The following is a 22,326-nucleotide window of genomic DNA, read 5'->3' as shown; positions in this document are numbered from 1 at the left end:
TATGCGTGTATGCATGTATGTGACTATGTATATAGCTACATGTGACTATGTGATGCCTGCTTGCTTGTATGTATGTATGTATGCATATGTGACTGTATGTGTGTGTGACTGTGATGCCTGTTTGTATGTGTGTGTGATGGTGATGACAGTATGTATGTGTGACTATGTGATGACTAGGCATGTGTGTGACTATGTGTTTGTATGTGTATATGTGTGTGATAATTTTGTATGAATAAATGTGACTGTATACATATATGTGTGTGACAGTATGCATGTGTATAAGTGTGTTACTGCTTATGTGTGTGACAGTATGGGCGGAATTCAATTGATTCCAGCCCCCTTCGCGCCCGACGGAGCTATTCAATTGTTGCTCCTGTCAGGCGCGATCAGCTGCCAGTGCGCCATTTCAACTCGCAGCCCCAGGGGTGTGCCAGCTGAAATGGGCGAAAAGTGTCCTGTTTGGGCGCCCAAACGGCACTTTTCGCGATCACACCCAGCACTTTGATCGGGGGAAGCCGATTTACGTGACTAAACCTGACCACTTTGGGCGCGATCAGCACGAAAAGTAGTAACAATTGAATAGCGCTCCGCGATCACCCGGCACTTTAGACGGGAGATCCGGACCGCTAAAACAATTGAATACCGCCCTATGTATTCATACTTGTCTACCCTCCCAATTTGGCCAGGAGCCTCCCGAAAATCTGGAAGGCGGGCAAGCCTCCTGGCCCCCGGTGACGTGTCCGCACCCCCCCCCCTCCGCAGCTGAAAGTATAAACCACAGCAGCAGGGAGGCGGTGAATCGCGTCATCGTGGCTCCATCCCCTGCTGCACAATACCATTAATGTCTGCATTGTGAAAAGGGGGCGGAGCTGTGATGACACGATCACGCTGTCACACCCCCATGCTCTGTCCCAATGATGCGTCAGTGTGGGCCCCACCCCCTTTGACAGCATCATGCCTCCCGTTGTGTAAGCCAGAAAGCACCCTCCCTGAAGGAGGGAGCTAAATGTCGGCAAGCCTGATGTATGTGTGGCTATGTGTACAAAAGTACGTATGTAAATGTATGTGACTATATGTGTATATGTATATGTGTGGCTATGTGTACTACAGTATGTATGTAAATGTATGTGACTATAGATGTGTGTGTATATGTGTACTGCAGTACATATGTAAATGTATGTGACTATATATGTATGTGTACTACAGTACGTATGTAAATGTATATGTGCGTGCCTGCGTATGTGTAAAACAGTACATATACAGTGCATGTGTGCATACCCCCCAACCATCATGACTGAGGTGCGACAGTCCTGTTTTTTGGGTGCTGTCACACCTGTAAGCTGGAGGAAAGGTAGAGAGTGCAGCCTAGCCTATAGGGAAGTGATGTGCATGCCCCAAGCATGAAATGAAATGGGGACGTGCTTTGTGGCCATGCAATTTTTTAATTAATGTGCCCAAAGCTGGCACACAAGGACTTGATCCCCGTGTCCCATATGTTGCCATCTAGGGCCCCCCCAGCTTAAGTGCCCTGGACCCCCCAAAACATAAAACAGCTCTAATTTTAGCAACTGATCACCATCTTCTGGCTGTCTCTTCCGGCCACAGCATGTACATGATGATGCCGTCTGGCCGTGCTGATAGGTTGCTGATTGGTGGAAGGCTCTTTCATCCACCAGTCACAGTGGTGGGGATTTCCACCAATTAGAATGCATGAGGCTGCAGAGACAAACTAGGGACGGAGAAGGCTGCTGGTAGAGTGAGTACCTCGTGTGGGTCACCTCGCAGATTAGAAATCAGCAATGTCAATTCTATTGTACTGTGTATATATATGTGTATATATTGTGATAGGATCACTGGTAAAGTGGTCTGTGGCAGGTACATTTGTCCCAGATTCCTGTCTTTTGTGTTTTAAACCCCCCAGGAGAAAGTCTGCAGTGTAGCAGGCTTGAGTTTCGGCTTTTTGAAAAGCCGGTTTGGGACCTGGGGGTTGTGGGTGAGAGGAGAGGGAGGGCTCCACCCACGACCACTCCAGGTTTTGGTTCTTGCAGCCTGGTAACAGGCTTGATTGGGTTCCAACCTGAGAGTGGCCAATATAAGCCTAGTGTGTTGAGGGCTGATTGTCTCACCTGGGAGAGCAGACAGGGAGTTTGCTCAGAGACACTTGAAAACCTAACTGTAAGTGTTGTGCTGTGCTTTTGTTGCTGGTGAGGGCATTAGGCCCTGCCAGGTTCTGGTAGTGAGGGAACTACCTGTGAAGTTAGTGCCCCGACAGGGCTAGGATTTACGTTTATGTTTTCTTTGTGTTATTTCTGACATTGCACAATAAAGACTGGCGCCGACCAGCTTGTACTTGCATCCAGTCTGGCGTACTGTTTCCCAGCTGCTGTGTGTGAAAGGAAGGAGTCCTCTACCCAGGAGAGGGACCCCCTAACCTAACTGTGTCACAATATGGTGGAGAATGCGGGCAACCACACACACTGAAGTTGCAGCGAGAGGAAAACTTTCCGTTTAAAAATTAAAGGGACAGACACCCAATTGGTGAGTGTGGAAATAACACAGTGTCCTTTGAGTCCCATAGAGGAGGCGTCAGCCAATGCTCAGATAGGCAAGGTTAAGCTTCCAACCTACACCCCAGGACAAAATGGAGGACATTATTAAAGCCTTGCTCCAAGCTACAGCAGCTCAGCAGGAGACAAACAAACTTCAGCAGGAAGCTACCTGGGCTCAGCAGGAATCCACCAGGGTGCAACTGTTGGCCTTGGAGACAGCCCAGAGGCAACAACAGGTCGCCGTCGAGGAAACCCGCCAGGCCTTAGCGGAAAACAGCAAGGCCATAAGAGAGGTGGTACAGCACCTGGTCGCCCGGCCCAGAGATGTTAATACTGGTCCTCCCACCACCACTCACTCCGTACGAGCCAGTCACTTCCTCCAAAAGATGACTTCAGGCGATGATGTGGAGGCCTATCTCGCCGCATTTGAAAGAACGGCCGAGAGGGAGAGTTGGCCCAAGGAGCAGTGGGCAAGTCTGGTGGCACCTTTTTTGTCTGGGGAGCCACAAAAAGCATATTTCGACTTATGCCTGGCTGATGCCAAGGACTATAAAAAACTAAAACAGGAGATCCTAACTCGCTTGGGAGTCACCACCTTTGTTCGTGCCCAACGGGTCCACCGCTGGGAGTTCCATAAGGACAAGCCTCCACGTTCACAGATGCATGACCTCGTCCATCTGTCCTCAAAATGGCTACAGCCCGAGACGCTGACGGGACCACAGATCGTGGAAAGGGTCGTGATGGACCGGTACCTGCGATCATTACCTGTGACTCTGCGCAAGTGGGTGAGCCATGCAGACCCTAAGTCCGTGGACCAGTTGGTCGAGCTGGTGGAGAGGTACGTGGCAGCTGAGGAGCTGATGAGTATGCCCCACCAAGCCCCGATGGCGCACCGGCGAACTCCCAGAGACACTGGTAAGACTGGTCCAGGGGAGAAGGGTGCTGGGCGGTGGAATGTACCTAAGACTGAGGGTGTAGAACCTGGAGACAGGCCTGCCAGGCCGGGAAGGTTCTTGCCCCATAAACGACGAGACATTAATATGACTCAGTGTTTCCGATGTGGTGGCTTCGGCCATATTGCCGCTAATTGTGCACTTACAACTGAACCTATGCAATGTGATACTGCTCATGTCTACCGCAGGGGGTCTTTCTTTGCACAGATAGCCTGTACGGCTGACCGGCAGGCTGAGACTGATAAGCACATGTGTGTACTCACTGTAGATGGCAACCGAGTAGAGGCACTGTTAGACTCTGGTAGCTTGGTGACACTTATAAAAGCTGAGCTGGTGAACCCCTTGAGGCATACAGGGAAAACTGTTGGTGTGACCTGCATACATGGGGATACTCGATATTATGTTACCGCCGAGGTGAACATCGAGACACCATGTGGCTCTGCTATAGTTTCTGTGGGTTTGATGCATGGTCTGGTGTATGATGCAATATTGGGGAGAGACTTTGCTCACTTCTGGAAGTTGTGGGAAAGCCTTTTTGTTCCAGAGGTGAACAACCCCGATCCATTTGAGAAGGTTGTCAATGTAGTGGAGGAGGGAGTTTCTTCTGAGTCAGAGTTATTCCCTTTTTCTACTATGGTTGGCGAACTAGAGAATGCGGAACGTGACAGTGGCCCGCCAACTGATGTGCCTCCCATTGAGGTGGGAAGTGTTGTTGGGCCAGGTGATCGTCTGCCTGATTTAGAGGTCAGAAGAGAGGTCTTTGCCGTGGAGCAGTTGAATGACCCTACTTTGGTAAAAGCCAGGGAGAATGTAAAAGTAGTTGATGGTAAACCCGTAGACCCTGATAGTCCTTTGTCCTATCCCCACATGGCAATGTGTCAGGATTTGTTATATCAGGTGACTAAGAAGGGGGAAGATGTTGTGGAACAACTAATAGTTCACAAAGCCTACAGAAGAACAGTGTTGGATCTGGCCCATGGTCATATAACGGCAGGCCATCTAGGGGTAGAGAAAACCACTGAGCGAATAATGCAGAGGTTTTTCTGGCCCGGGCTTCATAAAGAGGTATCTGACTTTTGCGCATCCTGCCCTGAGTGTCAGTATCATGCTCCCAGGCCCCATTTTAAGGGTCCACTAGTTCCATTGCCTATCATAGAGGTGCCGTTTGAAAGAATAGCGATGGATTTGGTTGGACCCTTAATGAAGTCTGCCAGGGGACACCAGTATATTCTGGTCATAATGGATTACCCTACCAGGTACCCGGAAGCGATCCCATTGCGCAATACGTCAACCAAGACCATTGCCAGAGAGCTAGTTCATGTCTTTAGCAGGCTGGGTATACCTAAGGAGATACTAACTGACCAGGGTACACCGTTTATGTCCAAAGTCATGAAAGAGTTATGCCGCCTGTTCAAAATCGAACAGTTAAGAACTTCGGTTTATCACCCCCAAACCGATGGGCTGGTCGAGAGGTTTAACAAGACGTTAAAACACATGCTTAGGAAAGTGGTCGACAAGGATGGTAGGGATTGGGACTACTTATTGCCGTATTTATTGTTGGCCATAAGAGAAGTTCCCCAGTCCTCCACCGGGTTTTCACCCTTCGACTTGTTGTATGGGAGACACCCAAGGGGGTTACTAGACATTGCCAAAGAGACATGGGAGGGGCAGTCTAGTCCTTACAAAACGGTGATTGAGTATGTTTCTCAAATGCAGGAGAGAATTGCTGCGGTAGTGCCGATAGTGAGAGAGCACCTGGAACAGGCTCAACAGGCACAGCAGAGGGTATACAACCGCAATGCTCGGTTACGCAGCTTTGCTCCTGGGGACAGAGTGTTAGTATTGGTTCCCACTGTGGAAAATAAACTTTTGGCTAAATGGCAAGGGCCCTTTGAAATCTTAGAAAGAGTGGGGCAGGTCAATTACAAAGTTTACCAGCCGGGGAAAAGAAAGCCGGAACAGATATACCATATAAATCTGTTAAAGCCCTGGAAAGATAGAACGGTACTGTCGGCCATCCGAGACCCTCCAGTAAGTCCAGGGCCCTTAGTTCCCGAAGTGACAGTGGCAAAAACCCTGTCGGCAATTCAACAACAAGAGGTCAAGGAGTTTCTGATTAGAAATAGGGTGCTGTTCCCTGACGTACCTGGGAAAACCTCGGTCATTAAACATGACATCATCACTGACCCAGGGGTTAAAGTTAATCTAAAGCCCTATAGGTTACCAGAAGCACAAAGAGAATCGGTGTCGAAAGAAATTAAAAATATGCTAGAGTTAGGGGTTATTGAAGAATCACATAGTGAATGGTCAAGTCCCATTGTGTTGATTCCAAAGCCCGACGGGAGTGTGCGTTTCTGCAATGACTTCCGAAAGTTGAACAGTGTTTCAAAATTCGATGCCTACCCGATGCCAAGAGTGGATGAACTGATTGAGAGACTAGGGACGGCAAGGTATTTAACCACTCTTGACCTAACCAAAGGGTATTGGCAAGTACCGTTAACCGAGAGCGCCAAACAAAAGACATCTTTTTCAGCGTCAGAGGGCTTGTTTCAGTACAAGATGTTGCCCTTCGGGCTACATGGGGCACCTGCTACCTTCCAAAGAATGATGGACAGGATTCTAAGGCCCCATAGACGGTATGCGGCTGCTTATCTGGATGACGTGGTCGTTCATGGTCCTGATTGGCAGTCTCACTTACCCAGGGTACAAGCAGTTTTGGACTCCATCTATAAGGCAGGTTTGACAGCCAACCCAAAAAAGTGTTGTCTAGGCATGGAGGAAGTAAAATATCTGGGATACACCATTGGCAGAGGCCTGATAAAGCCTCAGCTCAATAAAGTTGATGCCATACAATACTGGCCACGGCCTCTGAATAAGAAGCAGATGAGAGCCTTCTTGGGAATTACGGGGTACTACAGGAGGTTTATACCCAACTTTGCCACCATGGCAGTCCCACTGACTGACCTGACCAAAGGCAAACAAAAAGTCATGGTAGAATGGAGTCCTGAGGCAGAGAAAGCTTTTCAGGAGTTGAAAGTAGCATTGTGTTCCCAACCAGTCCTGATGACTCCTAATTTTGAAAGGGAATTCATAGTACAAACCGATGCATCAGAAGTAGGTATAGGAGCGGTCCTGTCCCAGAACAAGGAGGGTGAGGAACACCATATTTTCTATCTTAGCAGAAAGTTGAATGTACATGAGAGAAACTATGCCACAGTGGAGAAGGAGGCGTTGGCCATAAAGTGGGCGTTAGAGGCTCTCAGGTACTACTTGGTCAGAAGAAAGTTCAAATTGATCACTGACCATGCCCCTCTGAAGTGGATGTCTGAAAATAAGGACAGTAATGCGAGAATTACAAGATGGTTCTTGGCGTTACAAACTTTTAAATTTTCAGTGGAACACAGGCCAGGAAGCCAGCTGGCCAATGCTGACGCGTTGTCACTCGTTCATTGTTTGGGGGCTTCAGTTGTTCCGCCCCACATGTCGAAACAAAGGGGGGGGATATGTGATAGAATCACTGGTAAAGTGGTCTGTGGCAGGTACATTTGTCCCAGATTCCTGTCTTTTGTGTTTTAAACCCCCAGGAGAAAGTCTGCAGTGTAGCAGGCTTGAGTTTCGGCTTTTTGAAAAGCCGGTTTGGGACCTGGGGGTTGTGGGTGAGAGGAGAGGGAGGTTTCCACCCACGGCCACTCCAGGTTTTGGTTCTCTTAGCCTGGTAACAGGCTTGTTAGGGTTTCCACCTGAGAGTGGCCAATATAAGCCTAGTGTGTTGAGGGCTGATTGTCTCACCTGGGAGAGCAGACATGGAGTTTGCTCAGAGACACTTGAAAACCTAACTGTAAGTGTTGTGCTGTGCTTTTGTTGCTGGTGAGGGCATTAGGCCCTGCCAGGTTCTGGTAGTGAGGGAACTACCTGTGAAGTTAGTGCCCCGACAGGGCTAGGATTTACGTTTATGTTTTCTTTGTGTTATTTCTGACATTGCACAATAAAGACTGGCGCCGACCAGCTTGTACCTGCATCCAGTCTGGCGTACTGTTTCCCAGCTGCTGTGTGTGAAAGGAAGGAGTCCTCTACCCAGGAGAGGGACCCCCTAACCTAACTGTGTCACAATATATATATATATATATATATATATATATATATATACACACATACAGTCAGGTGCATAAATATTGTAATAGAAACCGTTGTAATTCCTACACCGTTCACCTGATTTGGATGTAATTACCCTCAAATTAAATCTGAAAGTCTGCAGTTAAATCACATCTTGTTTGTTTCATTCCAAAGCCATTGTCATGAAAGGAGGTCAAAATATGAAAATTCTGTCAATGTCCCAATATATATATATAATAGCCCTTGCCAGGTGTTGTTCGTAAATAAGTTATGGCTGCTCCACTATAATTTTCTGTCACTTTTTCTTTTTGAGAGAAAACCTGGGGCCACTCACTTGGGTTTGCCCCCCAGCCTGAAAGTTGCCAGCCAGCCCCTGCCGGAGGCATTTAGTCCGCCGGTCTATAAACTGCATCCCCTTTAGCCAATCAGAATGGTCTGTTATTTTTTTCCAGGAAATTTATGATCCTCACATTAGGTATGTTTTACTAATATATATTTTCATTATGTTCATTCTTCATTTTGATCCGCATAATTGTATTAAGCGAAACAGTGTTACAACAAAGAAAACAGAGGCTTGGAAAGACAAGGGTAACATACTGGTAAATTAAAAGTTATACTGTACATTATATTTTATCACAAGGAGCAAATACAGCAGCACCATTTTGCAGGACACAATACAGGGGTTTACCTTGATTTGTACATATAAAGTTTCCCGATCTGTAATCTTAGCATCAGAAGCTTAAATTGCCAACCGGCAAATATTAAGGGCATGATTCTGAGGTGGGAGTAAAGGAAAAAAGAGCCAGTAACTGTGCACCTACTGTAGGACAAACCATATTGCAATGTAAGGGGTGCAAATACTTGTTTTTGGTGCATCCAGAGTAAATACTGGCTGCTGTTGCATGTAGCCGGCAAATGCTGAACAGTTCCATTATTACACTGCAGTTTAGATTTGAATTTGGACACACTTCTCCCAAATCTAAATCATTTCTATGGGGCCTATTCATCATCACATTTTCACCTGCAATTGTAAAAATTAGGTTATCGGGCCATTCATTAACAAGGTAAAGCAGGAGATATCACAGATATCTCCTACTTACCTTCCTCTTGCTGAATGGCCCGCTGTCCCCATACACTAGTATCACAGATATCTCCTGCTTACCTTCCTCTTGCGGAATGGCCCGCTGTCCCCATACACTAGTATCACAGATATCTCCTACTTACCTTCCTCTTGCGGAATGGCCCGCTGTCCCCATACACTAGTATCACAGATATCTCCTACTTACCTTCCTCTTGCGGAATGGCCCGCTATCCCCATACACTAGTATGGGGACAGAATTCATCAAGCTCTGAAAATATAATATTTTCAGAACTTGATTGCGGGAGCATTCGCCATCTTCAGATGGCGAGTGATCCCGCTACCCGCTTCTTCCCTATCTCTTTCCGCCGGACATCGGGGATCCTGTGCGCATGCGTGACCTGTAATGTCACTGAAGCCGCTCGCGGGGACAGCTGATTTTAGCATCAGCTGTCTCCGCGCCGGAGCAATCATGAATTGCTCCGGCGTCCTTGGCAAGTTAAACTGTTAATTATCGAGGTCCGTTCGGACCCCCATAATTTAACCTCATAAATAGACCCCTATATTTGAAATCTGCCCCAGCTGCAATGCAACATGGATTTGGCAAGGTGCAAAATTACTTTCTTTTTATTGCTTTGCTCCTAAATCAGAATCGGGCCCTAAATAAGGTAAATTTATCCTCTAAAAAGCTGAAATGTATTTAATTAGAAATGACATCGGCTGCCTGCAATAGCGGCCGATCTTCTTGTTGTGTTGCCTCAAGGTGCATGCACACACAACGATTTTGTAAATTAACGATTTTATTAAACGATTTTCGTTAATTGTTTCAAGGGAAAAATTAACAAAATCGTTTACTAAAATCGTTCATTTACTAAATGTAATGAACGATATTTTGGAACTACAAACGATTTTTGCATATTCCCTTTATGAAAATCGTTGAGTTGGTCAGTCTGACTGAACTACAGACTACAAACTACAAACGTGAACGCGCATGAACGATAATCGTTCATCGTCTTAACTTAGAAAGTGAACGATTTTTTTCAACGATGAACGAAAATCATTGTGTATTTATGCACCTTAAGTAATTATTATTTTGCTTTTTATATATCCTTTTTTCAATCTTTGCATTTGTCACTTTCAGATACAAGAAACAGATACAATGACTTTACTGTTGTCAAACCTTCTGGGCCACAACCCATGAACCCGAAGAAGACCAGTAACTGTCATGATGTCCTAAAACACAGCGTAGCCAGTGATTTCATGGAAACACATATGACTATTGATGAATTGCAGAGCAGAGGTAGACCGACATCACCTGTACATTTGTCATCAACAACACCGATAGAGCCTCAATGTCCAAACACATGGCTTCAAAACATTAAAGATACAAGCAATGAAGTTGAAACCAGTCATAGACAAGCACTCTATGAGGCTTTTTTGGATTGGAGCACTCCTAGAATTTTCTTGGTGTCTTGCAGTGGGCCTCTAAAAGATAAACCAGTGACACAGGCTGCAGAACATTTAGAAGCTTTGGGAAATCTGAGTTATAGCTCTATGGAAAGGAACGGATTAGGAGGATCAGGACTAAAGAGAAAGTCTGACATTGCCGCAGGCAAGTTTCTCCCACAGAGAATCAGCGATAACCTGAGTTATCAATCAGATAAAAGTAAAGACAAGACAAGTAATGGTTTCATACAGGCACAGGAGACTACCAACAAGGTATTAGACATTGACATTGGAACAAAGTGTGCAAAGGAAATTTCAGACTACTATTTTCCATTAGATTGGAGCCCCCCTAAAAGTGACTTTTTATACCTGGGTATCCCTTCACAATTTGAGTCAACAGCTTCCAGTGATGATGAAGAGATGCCTTTGGCTGCCGCATTAGATATTGTTCATAATATACAGACAAGCAAATCCTTCTCTATATCAGAATCTAAGGAGGATTCTCAGATCACATTTCAGAATAGTATTGATATGAATATAGCACACGTAACATGTTCGCAATCTGATGTGATATTAAAATCTCCAGTGTCTATTGATAACACACCAAACGAAGATTTATCTTCTGATTTGATCACTATGGATGGAACAATAAGGCACTTACAAGCCACAGATCAGTTTTCTTGGATGAAGCAAAGAGCTTCTGAAAAGGCCCTGAAAGTAGATCAGGTTCAGATTCCATGTTCAGGTTCCAGATCACTTTATAATAAAGAAGAAAATGTTGCCTATATCTCCAAAGAGAACATAAGCTTACAGCCTGATCTCGTGTCTTCTGTTGGCAAACACATGACTGACGACATGATTAGCAGTGATTCCTATTCCTTATTTACAGAAGACACCTCAATATCAGCCTTAGAACCAAATCTTCCCCGCAATAATGTTGCAGCAGTAGAAAACATCGACAGCAATGTGTCAAAGCACAGAGATAGAAGCCCAATTGTATGTAAAGACTTATTGAACGGTGTTTCGGAATCCAATGACCCTTCATTTTTGAACTCCTACAGATTTGATCATCTCCACTGCAAGGTATGTTCTACAAAATATCTGAGCAAATTACTTATGACCTGTCGAGTAATTAACTAGAGATGTGTGGTTTTGTTTTGGCTTGGATCTGCAGAGATGTCTGGGAAAGATTATGTTTTGCCTCTTTCTGGGATTCGAGCTTGGCGGGAAGAACCGAGCCAAAACCTCACCTCACCTCTCTGTCATTTTTTTTTAATTTGAAACAAAGACACTGCTGACAAATTGGCAAAATAGAGGCATATAAATCGTACTTAGGGACCATCATAAACACTGGTAAATGATATACAATAAACAATACGTAGAGTGCATCCATAGACGTCCTTGTACACAAGAAGCTTCAAAACAGATCAGGAATACAAACAAAATCGACAAGACATTTGATAACAAGTACTTGAATATGAGATAGGCAAGTGTCTAATATCCAGGTAAAGTATAATCAAGCAAATATAAATGGTTTACTCAGAAGCAAACAAACAAGAATGGTGTCTGGCACTCACCCACAGGGCAAAATAATGGGAGGATCACCCAAAAGAATATGGGTTTCATACCATTGGGTTATGCGCATACTATGATAAATCTAGGATTGTGTTGAGGTTGGTAGGGTTGCGATAAAGCTTTCCCACGTCTCAAAAAAGAAAGAAACCTTCCTCGCCTTGTCGACCAACGCCTCCACCCAATCCATACGAAAAATAAATTAGGTTTTTCCTGGTACAATTGAAAATGAATGGGGGTTGGGTGTATCCATTACTGCAAAATGGTATTTTTTGTCGCGGCATTTATGGCAAGCAGTAACATCCTACTGCCAGGAGGGAGTCTCTGCCTACTCAGAAAAATGTCCATAATGGCCCATTCAGGGGTAAAAGGCACATAGTTGACCAGATGGGTCTCCGCTTCACCTCTCTATAATAAACAAGTGTCATGGTTGAAAATGATGTAATAACTAGTATAACGGACTCTGTATATGCCGAGACACCTCAGTCCCTGTCCCTTGTTCAGCCCCACCCCCTCCAGACGGCTTCTTCCCGATCCAAGCCCTCTCACTTTGTCCCCCTCGCAGCTCTCATACTTACCCCGCCCTCCTGTCCATCACGGATACGTGACAGACCTGCTGTAATTATTATATAGATGTCTCCTTAAATCCATCTTTTTATCTCACTTCATGCATGTTTTTGCCCTAAAACATATTTAAAGAGATATATGAAGTGCAGGTTGTAGAAAAATAATATAGTATTAGTAACAAGTGGCTAGCATTGCTGCCTCACAGCACTGAGGTCATGAGTTCAATTTCAGACCACGGCCCTAGCTGTGTGGAGTTTGTTTGTTCTCCTTGTGTTTGTGTGGGTTTCCTCCAACACTTCAAAAATCATACTGGTATATTAATGAACCCTAATGTGTATGTGTAAGTGATTAAATGTTAGGGAATTTAAACTGTAAATTAAAATGGGACAGGGACTGACATGTAGGACAACTTTTCTCTCTGTACGGCGCTAAATTAATTGCGCTATATAATAGTGGTCCATATTTTTCTGTAGTGTAGTGGTATTAATTGTACACATATGCTCTTCATCCGAAGTAACCCATATGGATAGAAGAAAAAAAACAACACTTATTGCCTATGCTGACAGCTTCTGAGTGTATCCCGATGCGACATGAGCTAATGTCTGGCAAGCCTGCGTACTTCTTAGATGGAAAGCCATTTATGAGCAGTCTGTCTTCTGTAATGAGAGACTGCTTCTCATTGTCAGGTCGTCTATGAAGTAGGCGGCTTTACAGGATAAGTGTCAGGATTTTATACAGAGGCTGGGATAGAAACCGTGATAGATTAAGGTCACTACTGTTTAAGTATAATGACCAAGGACTTGGGTACAGCAGGTGCTGACAAGCAAACCTCTTTAGATTTCCCCACTGCTTTAAAGGAGGGAGGTGTTTGCCTATTAGCCATCCCATGAAGCTTCAGTGCAATCTGACAGCCGGGACAGGTCAGGGCCACAGTGATACTAAAGCAGTTCCCACTAGGGAGAGGGGACCTGATTCAGGATGGATCGCAACAGAGTACGCAGATAGCCGATTGTTGCGTACTGCGCATGCGTGTGCATTGCAGTGCGCGAGCCCGAATGCCCCACTGCGATCGGGACTGCAATCACAGTGACTACGCAGAGTGATTTACAGGAAGTACCGAAGTACCGTTTGAGGTGGTGACGGGGGGTGGTCTGCGTACAGGAAAGTGATCAATTTATAAGTGAGGTCTGACCTGCTGTAAATGTGCGAGCGGCCCCGATGTACTTCGATGTTACCGATGTTTTGGCTGCATTGCAAGGTATTACGGATGTGCGAGAGGGGAAGTGGGCGTCTGCATGTTGTCCATGTGGGTGCTTTGTAATTGCGCACATTAGCATATTATCGCAGCAGACCTGCGCACGCGATTGCAGCCACGATCGAATCAGCGATCCATCCTGAGTCAGGCCCAGAGTAGAATAATGGGATCTGTTTGGCGTGGGTGATAGGAAGAGCTGCTTATCCACAACAGTTATAGCTCCTCCTTGGCATAATTTACCCCAGAAAGTTAAAAGGAAAAAAAAGTATATTTCTATGTGTGTTTCTGCTACTGTGTAATACTATGGGGGGAATTCAGTTAGCCACGATAAGCCGCTTTTTCACGAAAAACAACTTATATCACAGATTTATACTTCTCCTGCTATCCTATTGCCACGGTTTTCGCAGATGCAAATTTTGACATGCATTTTGTGCAAATTTGTTTTCACGACCCCCTGAGCAGGTGAAAAGTTGGGGAAATCCCTATTTCTAGGTAAAAATTTCAGGACTTGGGGGGTCATTCAGACCCACTCGCGAGCGGCAGTACGCTCGCAAGTGGGTCGATGTTCCCCACTGCGCATGCGCACGACGGAGGGAGCTCCGTCGTGCGCATGCGCGAGACCTGGCGAGCGAAGGACTTTCCATCGCTCCGGGTCTCGCACCAAAGGGGGTGTGCTGTCGATGTTGATTGACAGCACGCCCCTTTTGGTGGGCGTGCCCGGGGCTGTGCCTGGCAGACGGAGGCGTTCCTATGGGAACGCCTACCGTCTGAAGCCGGCCCCACTGACATCACTAGTGATGTCAGTGGGAGTGATTTTGGCTCTGATAGAGCCAAAATCACTCCTGGCCTTGCGGTTGAGAAACCCGACCACAGGGTTTCACTCGCAAGTCCGATGGTCGCGATGGTCACGACCATCGCGACCATCTTGTTGGACGCTCGTATATGCTGTGGGTGGTGACCCACAGCTATACGAGCGTCCAGGCGGACGCTCCATTTTAATGGAGGTGGGCCCTGATTCAGAGCGAGCGCTCTGGTCAGAGCGTCCGGCTCTGAATCAGGGCCTTGGTTCAGTACCACTAGGACACTCTCCTTAATGACTAATTAGGCAAAAAAAAACATGTAATTAGCTGAATTTGGCCAATAATGACATTATATTTTTGGGGTGAAAAAGTGTAAAGTACAGGAAAATGGTTTAATTGATGTGGGATAGGTATATGGGGGTGGTATATGAGTGGGACAAGTATATGGGGCTGCTGTATGAGTGGGATAGGTATATGGTGGTGGTATATGAGTGGGACAGGTATATGGGGCTGCTGTATGAGTGGGATAGGCAGAGTTGGACTGGCCCACAGGGGTACAGGTGAAATCCCCGGTGGCCCCCACTGTCTGTGGGCCCACCCTCCTCCTCTAGGTGTCAGGTTCCAGACCTCAAAATATAGATTGTTACTCTACTAGATGGTCAGTCACGAGGTGGAGCAGGACCACTGATCAACATGGGGGCTTGGTTCCCTTCAAATAGTAACTACACCAAGATTTGTCTAATTGTGAGCTATTAATCTGTGGTGGATGGACACACCCCCACTGGTGGAAGACCACTCCCCTTAAGCATGGGCCCCTAGAACTGCATTCCCCTGGTGGGCCCTTCTTGTCCCAGTCCGACACTAGGGATAGGTATATGGTGGTGGTATATGAGTGGGACAGGTATATGGGGCTGCTGTATGAGTGGGATAGGTATATTGTGGTGGAATATGAGTGGGATAGGTATATAGCGATGCTGTATGAGTGGGATAGGTATATGGGGCGCTGTATAAGTGGGATAGGTATATGGGGGTGGTATATGAGTGGGACAGGTATATGGGGTGCTGTATGAGTTGGACCGGTATATGGGCCTGCTGTATGAGTGGGCCAGGTACATGGGGGTGCTAAATTAGTGGGATAGGTATATGGGGCTGCTGCATGAGTGGGACAGGTATATGGGGGTGCTGTATGAGTGGGATAGGTATATGGGGGTGCTGTATGAGTGGGATAGGTATATGGGGGTGCTGTATGAGTGGGACAGGTATATAGGGCTGCTGTATGAGTGGGATAGGTATATGGGGCTGCTGTATGAGTGAGATAGGTATATGGGGGTGCTGCATGAGTGGGATAGGTATATGGGGGTGCTGCATGAGTGGTATATGTATATGGGGCTGCTGCATGAGTGGGACAGGTACATGGGGGTGCTGTATGAGTGGGATAGGTATATGGGGGTGCTGTATGAGTGGGATATGTATATGGGGCTGCTGTATGAGTGGGATAGGTATATGGGGCTGCTGCATGAGTGGGACAGGTATATGGGGGTGCTGTATGAGTGAGACAGGTATATGGGGGTGCTGTATGAGTGGGACGGGCGTTTTTAGGATTTCAGGAGAGGTGTATTTTTAAGGTTTTTTAAAAGTGTCTTTAAATGGCAAAAAAACCCCACGTGCTTTCTAAAACTGTTTGACTTATTTAGAAAAACGCATATAACAGCCTTTTGACACAATTTAAGAATCCCAAATGCTTTTTATTAGGGCCCCTAATACATTTCTATTCTGTTTTCCTATATCACTTTGCTTTTTTCGTGGGTACAGGCATTTTTCCCCATTTTCACCTATACTTATCGTGGGTAAAAGCAGGTAGAATTTATGCCAAATGCCGCATCGCAACTTTTGGAATTGAATTGCACGGAAAACGGGAGCATTCATAGATGCGTTAAAGTAACATTCTCTCTGAAGGAAGCGTGCTTTCAAGGAAAATGTTAATATATATTTGATTTTTCTCCTCTATTAAATACTGAAATGTAGTTCTCTGTTATATTGTGCTCCACACATCTACAGTCCTGGCAAGAAGTACTGCATACGTCACAGGAACATGTTTATTTATTTTGTATTTTTTTTATGCAATTTTGTCAACGTTGTTATCATGCTAATTTAAGGTGTTAACATTTTGTTGAAATTTTAGTCTAGTTTTCAAATATTTTTCATATTTGTAATGACGGCAAGCAGTTAAAAAGTCATACTTTAAAAACTCCACTGAAAGAAGCACGATCAATGCTATTTGAACGTGTTCAATAGGACAGTAATTGTCCAATCAGATATTGCTGTTTGTTGAACATTTCTTTTTTAGCATTTGATACATGTAGCTTGAGAGAGCTGTTCTTTAGGATTTGACAGTAACATGCCTTTCAGCAATTAAGTCCTCTCTCAAGCTTGTGTGATAGAAGCACTGGTGAAGTGCTAAATGGAGTGTACATTTGTCCAAGGTTTCTGACCTATGTCTTTTAAACCCCCAGGAAAAGTCTGTATCTGCTTTATTGGAGTTTTGGACAGTAAGTAAAAGCCAGATAATGGGTCCTGGGAGTTCGGATGTGAGAAGAGAAGGGAGGGCTCCATCCACAGGGCTGTTTCAGGTGTTGGGCCTTTCAGCCTGAGAGCAGGCTGATTAGTGATTGCACCTGGAAGAGGCTCATATAAGCTGTGTCAGGGTTTGGCTCTGGGTCTCACACCTGGGGAGAGCAAGCCGGCAGGCTTGTTCAGAGACACTGTGTTATACTTATTGTAAGTACTGTGCATATGCCTATGTTTGTGGTGAGGGCAATAGGCCCTACCATTTTTGAGAGAGGGAATTCCACTGAGATTCTAGAATGAGTGTTCCTTTCAGGATAAAGGTAAATTGCTGGCGGACTCTGACCTTGAGGATTCCTCTGTTTATGAAGAGGACCCATGAAGAAGGCAGAATATTGATGTAGTGTTAGCCATGCGAAAGACCCTTAACATACAGGATGACCCACATGCTCTGGATGTTTTGATATACAAGAGTAAAAAACACTACGGGCCAAATGTAATAGGGTTCAAGTTAGAGTTTAAATCCAACTCGCACCTTCTCGCATGAAGGTGCGAGTTGGTGTCAGGACTCTAATAGCCTGCGAACTTTTGAGTTTGAGACTACTACGCTATGCAGATTTGTGTGAGTATTTGCCTATGTAAACTCACAGCTTTTAATGTGACTAGCATTAAAAGGTGCGTGTTATACAGGAGCATTCACAGATCAGTGAGATCCGTGAAGGCTTCTACAGTATCTGTGTTTAAAAAAAAAAAAAAAATTAAGCATAACCAGCCCCGGGCTCTGTACAGCCTGTGCTGGATTTAAAATACAGGGGACAAAAAGCGTAGGGGGCCCCTGTATTTTAAGTACCAGCACCATGTATGTAAAGCCTGTCCTGGTTCTTAAAATACAGGGGACAAAATGCGTAGGGGTCCCCTGTATTTTAAGTACAAACACATGGCTTTTCTGATCCAGTCTTGGTTGTGGAAATACAGGGGACAAAGCGAGTAGGGGTATCCTTTAATTTCCATAACCAGCACCGAACTTTTTCTAGCAGGGTGGGTAATGCCACAGCAAGGGAAACCCTTTCACTGGGTCCCCCGGCCCAGGCATTACCCCTGACCGCTAGTCAGCCCAGGCCGGGGATCCCTGGGAGGTGGGGACCAGCCCAATAAAGGAGCCCCCTCTCCAGGGCACCCCAGGCATGGGCACAGAGCCCGGGGCTCGTTATGCTTCTGGGGAGAGGGTGAATTGAGGAACTTAATTGATGAGTCCGATGTTGATGAATTGATGAACTTGATTGGTTGGGACCAATGTTGATGAATTGATGAACTTGATCAGTTGGGACTGATGTTGATGAATTGATAAACTTGATCGGTTGGGACTGATGTTGATGAATTGAGGAACTTAATTGATAAGAGTCCGATGTTGGCAGCATCGCTTGAGACTGATGGTTGGAGGTATTGACTGGAACCGATGGTTGCTATAAGAACAAGTCTCAGTGGTAAAACTATACTTGTGTGCAAGATGGTTTTGGAGACTGGGGGCCTGATGCAGCGAGGATCGCAGTTGCTTAGACTCACACAATTGCCCGATTATTTTGCACTGCGCATATATACACATAGAGGTGGATACCCAGGGATTGGATGCTGCGATCAGCTGGTCTAGGAGCAGCGGTCTGAATGGAGGAAGAGGGTCAGGTGACAGACTCCAACATGGCTGCGCCCATACTGTTGTTCTGGAGGGAACTCTGGCATGCAGTTTGTGTACCATCATGCTGGGGAGACACGTTGTGAGCAAGAGGCTGCGGAGAGCCATCTTTATGCTCAGTAACAGAATACTGAGAAGAAGGGGCAGGAGCAGCACAGACAGACCTCAGCACCATCCGGGAGCGATGTGCAGCGTGAGCGGACCTCTGTACTATCCTGGACAGGCTCCGGAGAGGTATGAAAGTGGTTTTAATAGTCCGAAGCGTGACATGGACAGCTTGGATAGGTAGTGTGAGGTTATTTTGAAGTAATTAATTATGTAGTAATATTTGCTGCACTACAACCTATTTTAGCTTCTGCCTGTGTAAATAAGGCAGTAGAAAAGTGGTCTGAACAATAGCTGCAACTCTGTGCTTATATTAATATTGCAAGGAAACTGGTACCATGTACAGTATGGGTGAGGCTGCGAGTGGGCATATTTTGTTTTGCAATTTTTGGTGCAAAAACAATTTGCCTAGTGTTGGCTGCAGTCAGTCAAGGCTATATAAGGCCTGTTTGGGTGTGGCTCCCAAGCCCGCTCCTGTCTGCATGTTACCCTCTATATCAGTGTTTCCCAACCTTGGACCTGAAGGCACAATAACAGTCCAGGTTTTAAGGATATCCATGCCAGCACAGATGCTTAAATCAAAATAACTGAGGTAAGTAAGTGACCTGTGGTCAAAAATAGCAAACTTTAAAACCTGGACTGTTAGGGGTATATTTACTAAAGTGAGAGTTTTTAGAAGTGGAGATGTTGCCCATAGCAACCAATCAGATTCTACAGGCATCGGAATCCCAACACGGGACTAAACATAGGGCTAAATCCCGAAGTCAGCCTACGCGCCGACATCAGAATCCAGACAGACGGCATCCCGCAGAAAGGTAAGCGGGGTGCCCTTAGCGGTTAGCCACAAGGGGGAGGGTTAGCATCAGGCATTACGTGGGGGGGGGGGGTTAGGCTTTGGGGGGGAGGTTAGGGTTAGGCACCACTGGAGGGGTTAGGCACTAGTAAGGGACTAATAAAGTACGGTTAGGTTTAGGCACCAAGGGGAGAGGTTATGGTTAGGCACTAACGGGGAGGGTTAGGGTGCAAGTAGGGAGGGTTAGGGTTAGAAAGAAAAGGGGAGAGGGTTAGTATACTCACCCAACCCTTTGGGATACCGAGCATCAGGATGCCGCTGTCGGCATTTTGACAGCAGGCATCCCGACTGCTGGAATATCATACTCAACCCGGTTAAAGTGCCACCAACAATTTGTCTTTCAATTTTGCATTCATTTATGGCATTAATATTGCCATGCAGCTGGTACCATGTACAGTATGGGTAAAGCTGGATGCTGGCACTTTTCTTTCATGAGATAAAAAAGTTCCTTTTTCCTGTTTAACGTTGCGGGACCTAGAGGAAGTAGTTACCGATCCTATTGTTACTAAAGTAGTTTAACAGCTGCCAAAATGGAGAACAACACAGAGGAAAAAAGGTTTGGTTAGCCAATCGACTAGCTTCCAAACTCTCTGATAAAAATTGGCATAATGAGTTCCAGTGATGGGAGCCACTACTCCTTCTTTTCCAGAATCAGTGGTTCAGAAACAGTTTGGGCGACTGGGTGAAAGGAAAAATGGAGTGAGGCCGGAATCGGTATGTAATGCCGACAGCAGCATCCCGATGGTTGGTATCCCGACAGGGGTTGGGTAAGTATACGTACCCTCCTCCCTTCTCCCCCTAACCCTTCTTGTAGCCTAACCCTCCCCACCCTGCACCCTAACCCTCCCCGTCAGTGCCTAAACCTAAGTCTCTCCCCTCCGTGCCTAAATCTAACCCTCCCCCCTTAGTGCCTTATCCTAACCCCCCAGTGGTGCCTGACCCCCCCCCCCCCTAGGGGTGGCTAACCCTAACCTCCCCCCCAAAACCTAACCCTGCTACATTCACCCGTTTTGCGGCAGGGGCCAGCATATCGGGTGGTTGGGCGCCGGATGGCCCCGTGTGTACAGACCGCCTGATATGTCGGCCTGGGATTGCGGGTCGCATTGGCAGGTACACACCGTACGTACCGTGTGTACCCACTGTAAGAGTGGTTGCTCCCATACAGTACCGGGCCTGATCCTTACTAGCACTGGACTGTTTCAGAAGGGGCAGGTGTTGTTTTTTTTTTTTAACATTTCATAACTAGTTACATTTTCATAACACACAGGTGTTGGCAGTCTATCCTAATCCACACACAGTTTTTGAGTAAACCACACATAGTTGGTTTAGCGCCATCATCTTAATCATTGAAAGTGCCATATGTTGAGTATGAATTTGTGTTGAGATAACAGGGGTTGACTTTGGGCTATCTTGCCTCTTTTTTATTAGCACAACATCTAGGCGAGAATAGCTATGAGAAACCCTCTTGCTGTTGCCCGAATTGAGCCTCTTAAGAGCTGCATTTGATAAAAGTCACAGAACAGAAGTGTCAGCACTGAACCAGCCTTAGATATATAGAGTTGATGAATTGCTGAGCGTACACTCGTTTGCAGAGTGTAGCTTTCACGTCTTCTCACTGCGTGGTCTCCGAAATGAAGGGTGAGCAACTACGGGCGATTCAGAGTTCTAAACATTTCAGGCGCCTCTCCACTTGCAACTGAGTAGGAGTAACTGGGCTATAATGGAGCATTCCCATGTAGGCGAGGTTCAGTTAGGGCATATAGACGCATCTGAGGGCTATGCTGAGTTTGGCAGAAGTGTAAATATGTCTATTTAGTCTGGTGCAGATGCAACCTGATGATGGCATGCTATGAAACTCAGTGTATATATACTATATATAGGGGAGGATCATCCACAAAGATGCAATTAACGCAAGCTCCTGCTGGAATGGCAACCAGCTGCTCTCTCTCTCTCTCTCTCTCTATATATATATATCTATATATATATATATGTCTGTGTGTGTATAATATTATTATTATTATTACCAGTTATTTATATAGCGCACACATATTCCGCAGCGCTTTACAGAGAGAATATTTGGCCATTCACATCAGTCCCTGCCCCCAGTGGAGCTTACACTCTATATTCCCTATCACATGCGCACACACATGGGTTAATTTTTTAATTAACCTACCAGTATATTTTTGGAGTATATATACATATAGTTATATATACTGTATATAATAAATGTATAGCTGTCAAGGTAAAGCAGCTCTTTTCAGGAAATGGTGAATGACCTACTTTTGGCATTTTGCTTATATTTGACATTTGCTGTGATGTATTTTGGTATTTGTATTATGACAGCCTGGTCACAAGTATATTAATTTGATATAGCACCATGTATTGTTTAAATAAATGTTTTATGCAATTGTGAAAGCTAATTGCTTACATTTGTTTAACACATTGATTACAAAATATTTATCACTAAATGCATTTTTAGTAATAATTATACCCCAATGTGGTAATGAAAATGATTTGTAGATGCGTCAGCTGCCGGGGCCCAGGCTCTGGATACGTCACATTCCAAAGTTTTGGTAAATCTGACCATTTAGCAGCCCCCATAGAAAGAGGCGGCTTTTGCTGATGGAAAGGGAATGACTGTAGCAGATATCAGAGATATTACATCCAGGGGATACTTACCTTTTGCAGGCATCCCCTATCTTAAACTAGATACACACAGTGTGTGTACCCAGCGATGCAACAAATAACCGCAACAACGTTGGATCGACGTATCGGGCGGC

General features: G+C 45.5%; 1 protein-coding gene across 1 annotated transcript in view; it reads left to right on the top strand.

Moving 5' to 3' along the window:
• Positions 1-22,326, top strand: part of FAM178B (family with sequence similarity 178 member B) — a 425,328-nt gene that overhangs the window by 27,938 nt on the left and 375,064 nt on the right. The window contains exon 5 of the mRNA XM_088443441.1: positions 9,835-11,222. Coding sequence (XP_088299567.1) covers positions 9,835-11,222 — 1,388 coding nt within the window. The remainder of the gene's footprint in view (positions 1-9,834; positions 11,223-22,326) is intronic.

This window comes from Taudactylus pleione, unplaced genomic scaffold (assembly GCF_031769625.1).
Source record: "Taudactylus pleione unplaced genomic scaffold, aTauple2 ptg000329l, whole genome shotgun sequence".
NCBI classification, from domain to species: domain Eukaryota; kingdom Metazoa; phylum Chordata; class Amphibia; order Anura; family Myobatrachidae; genus Taudactylus; species Taudactylus pleione.
Note: the sequence above shows the minus strand (reverse complement) of the source record. Positions and strands in the feature narration are given on the sequence as shown.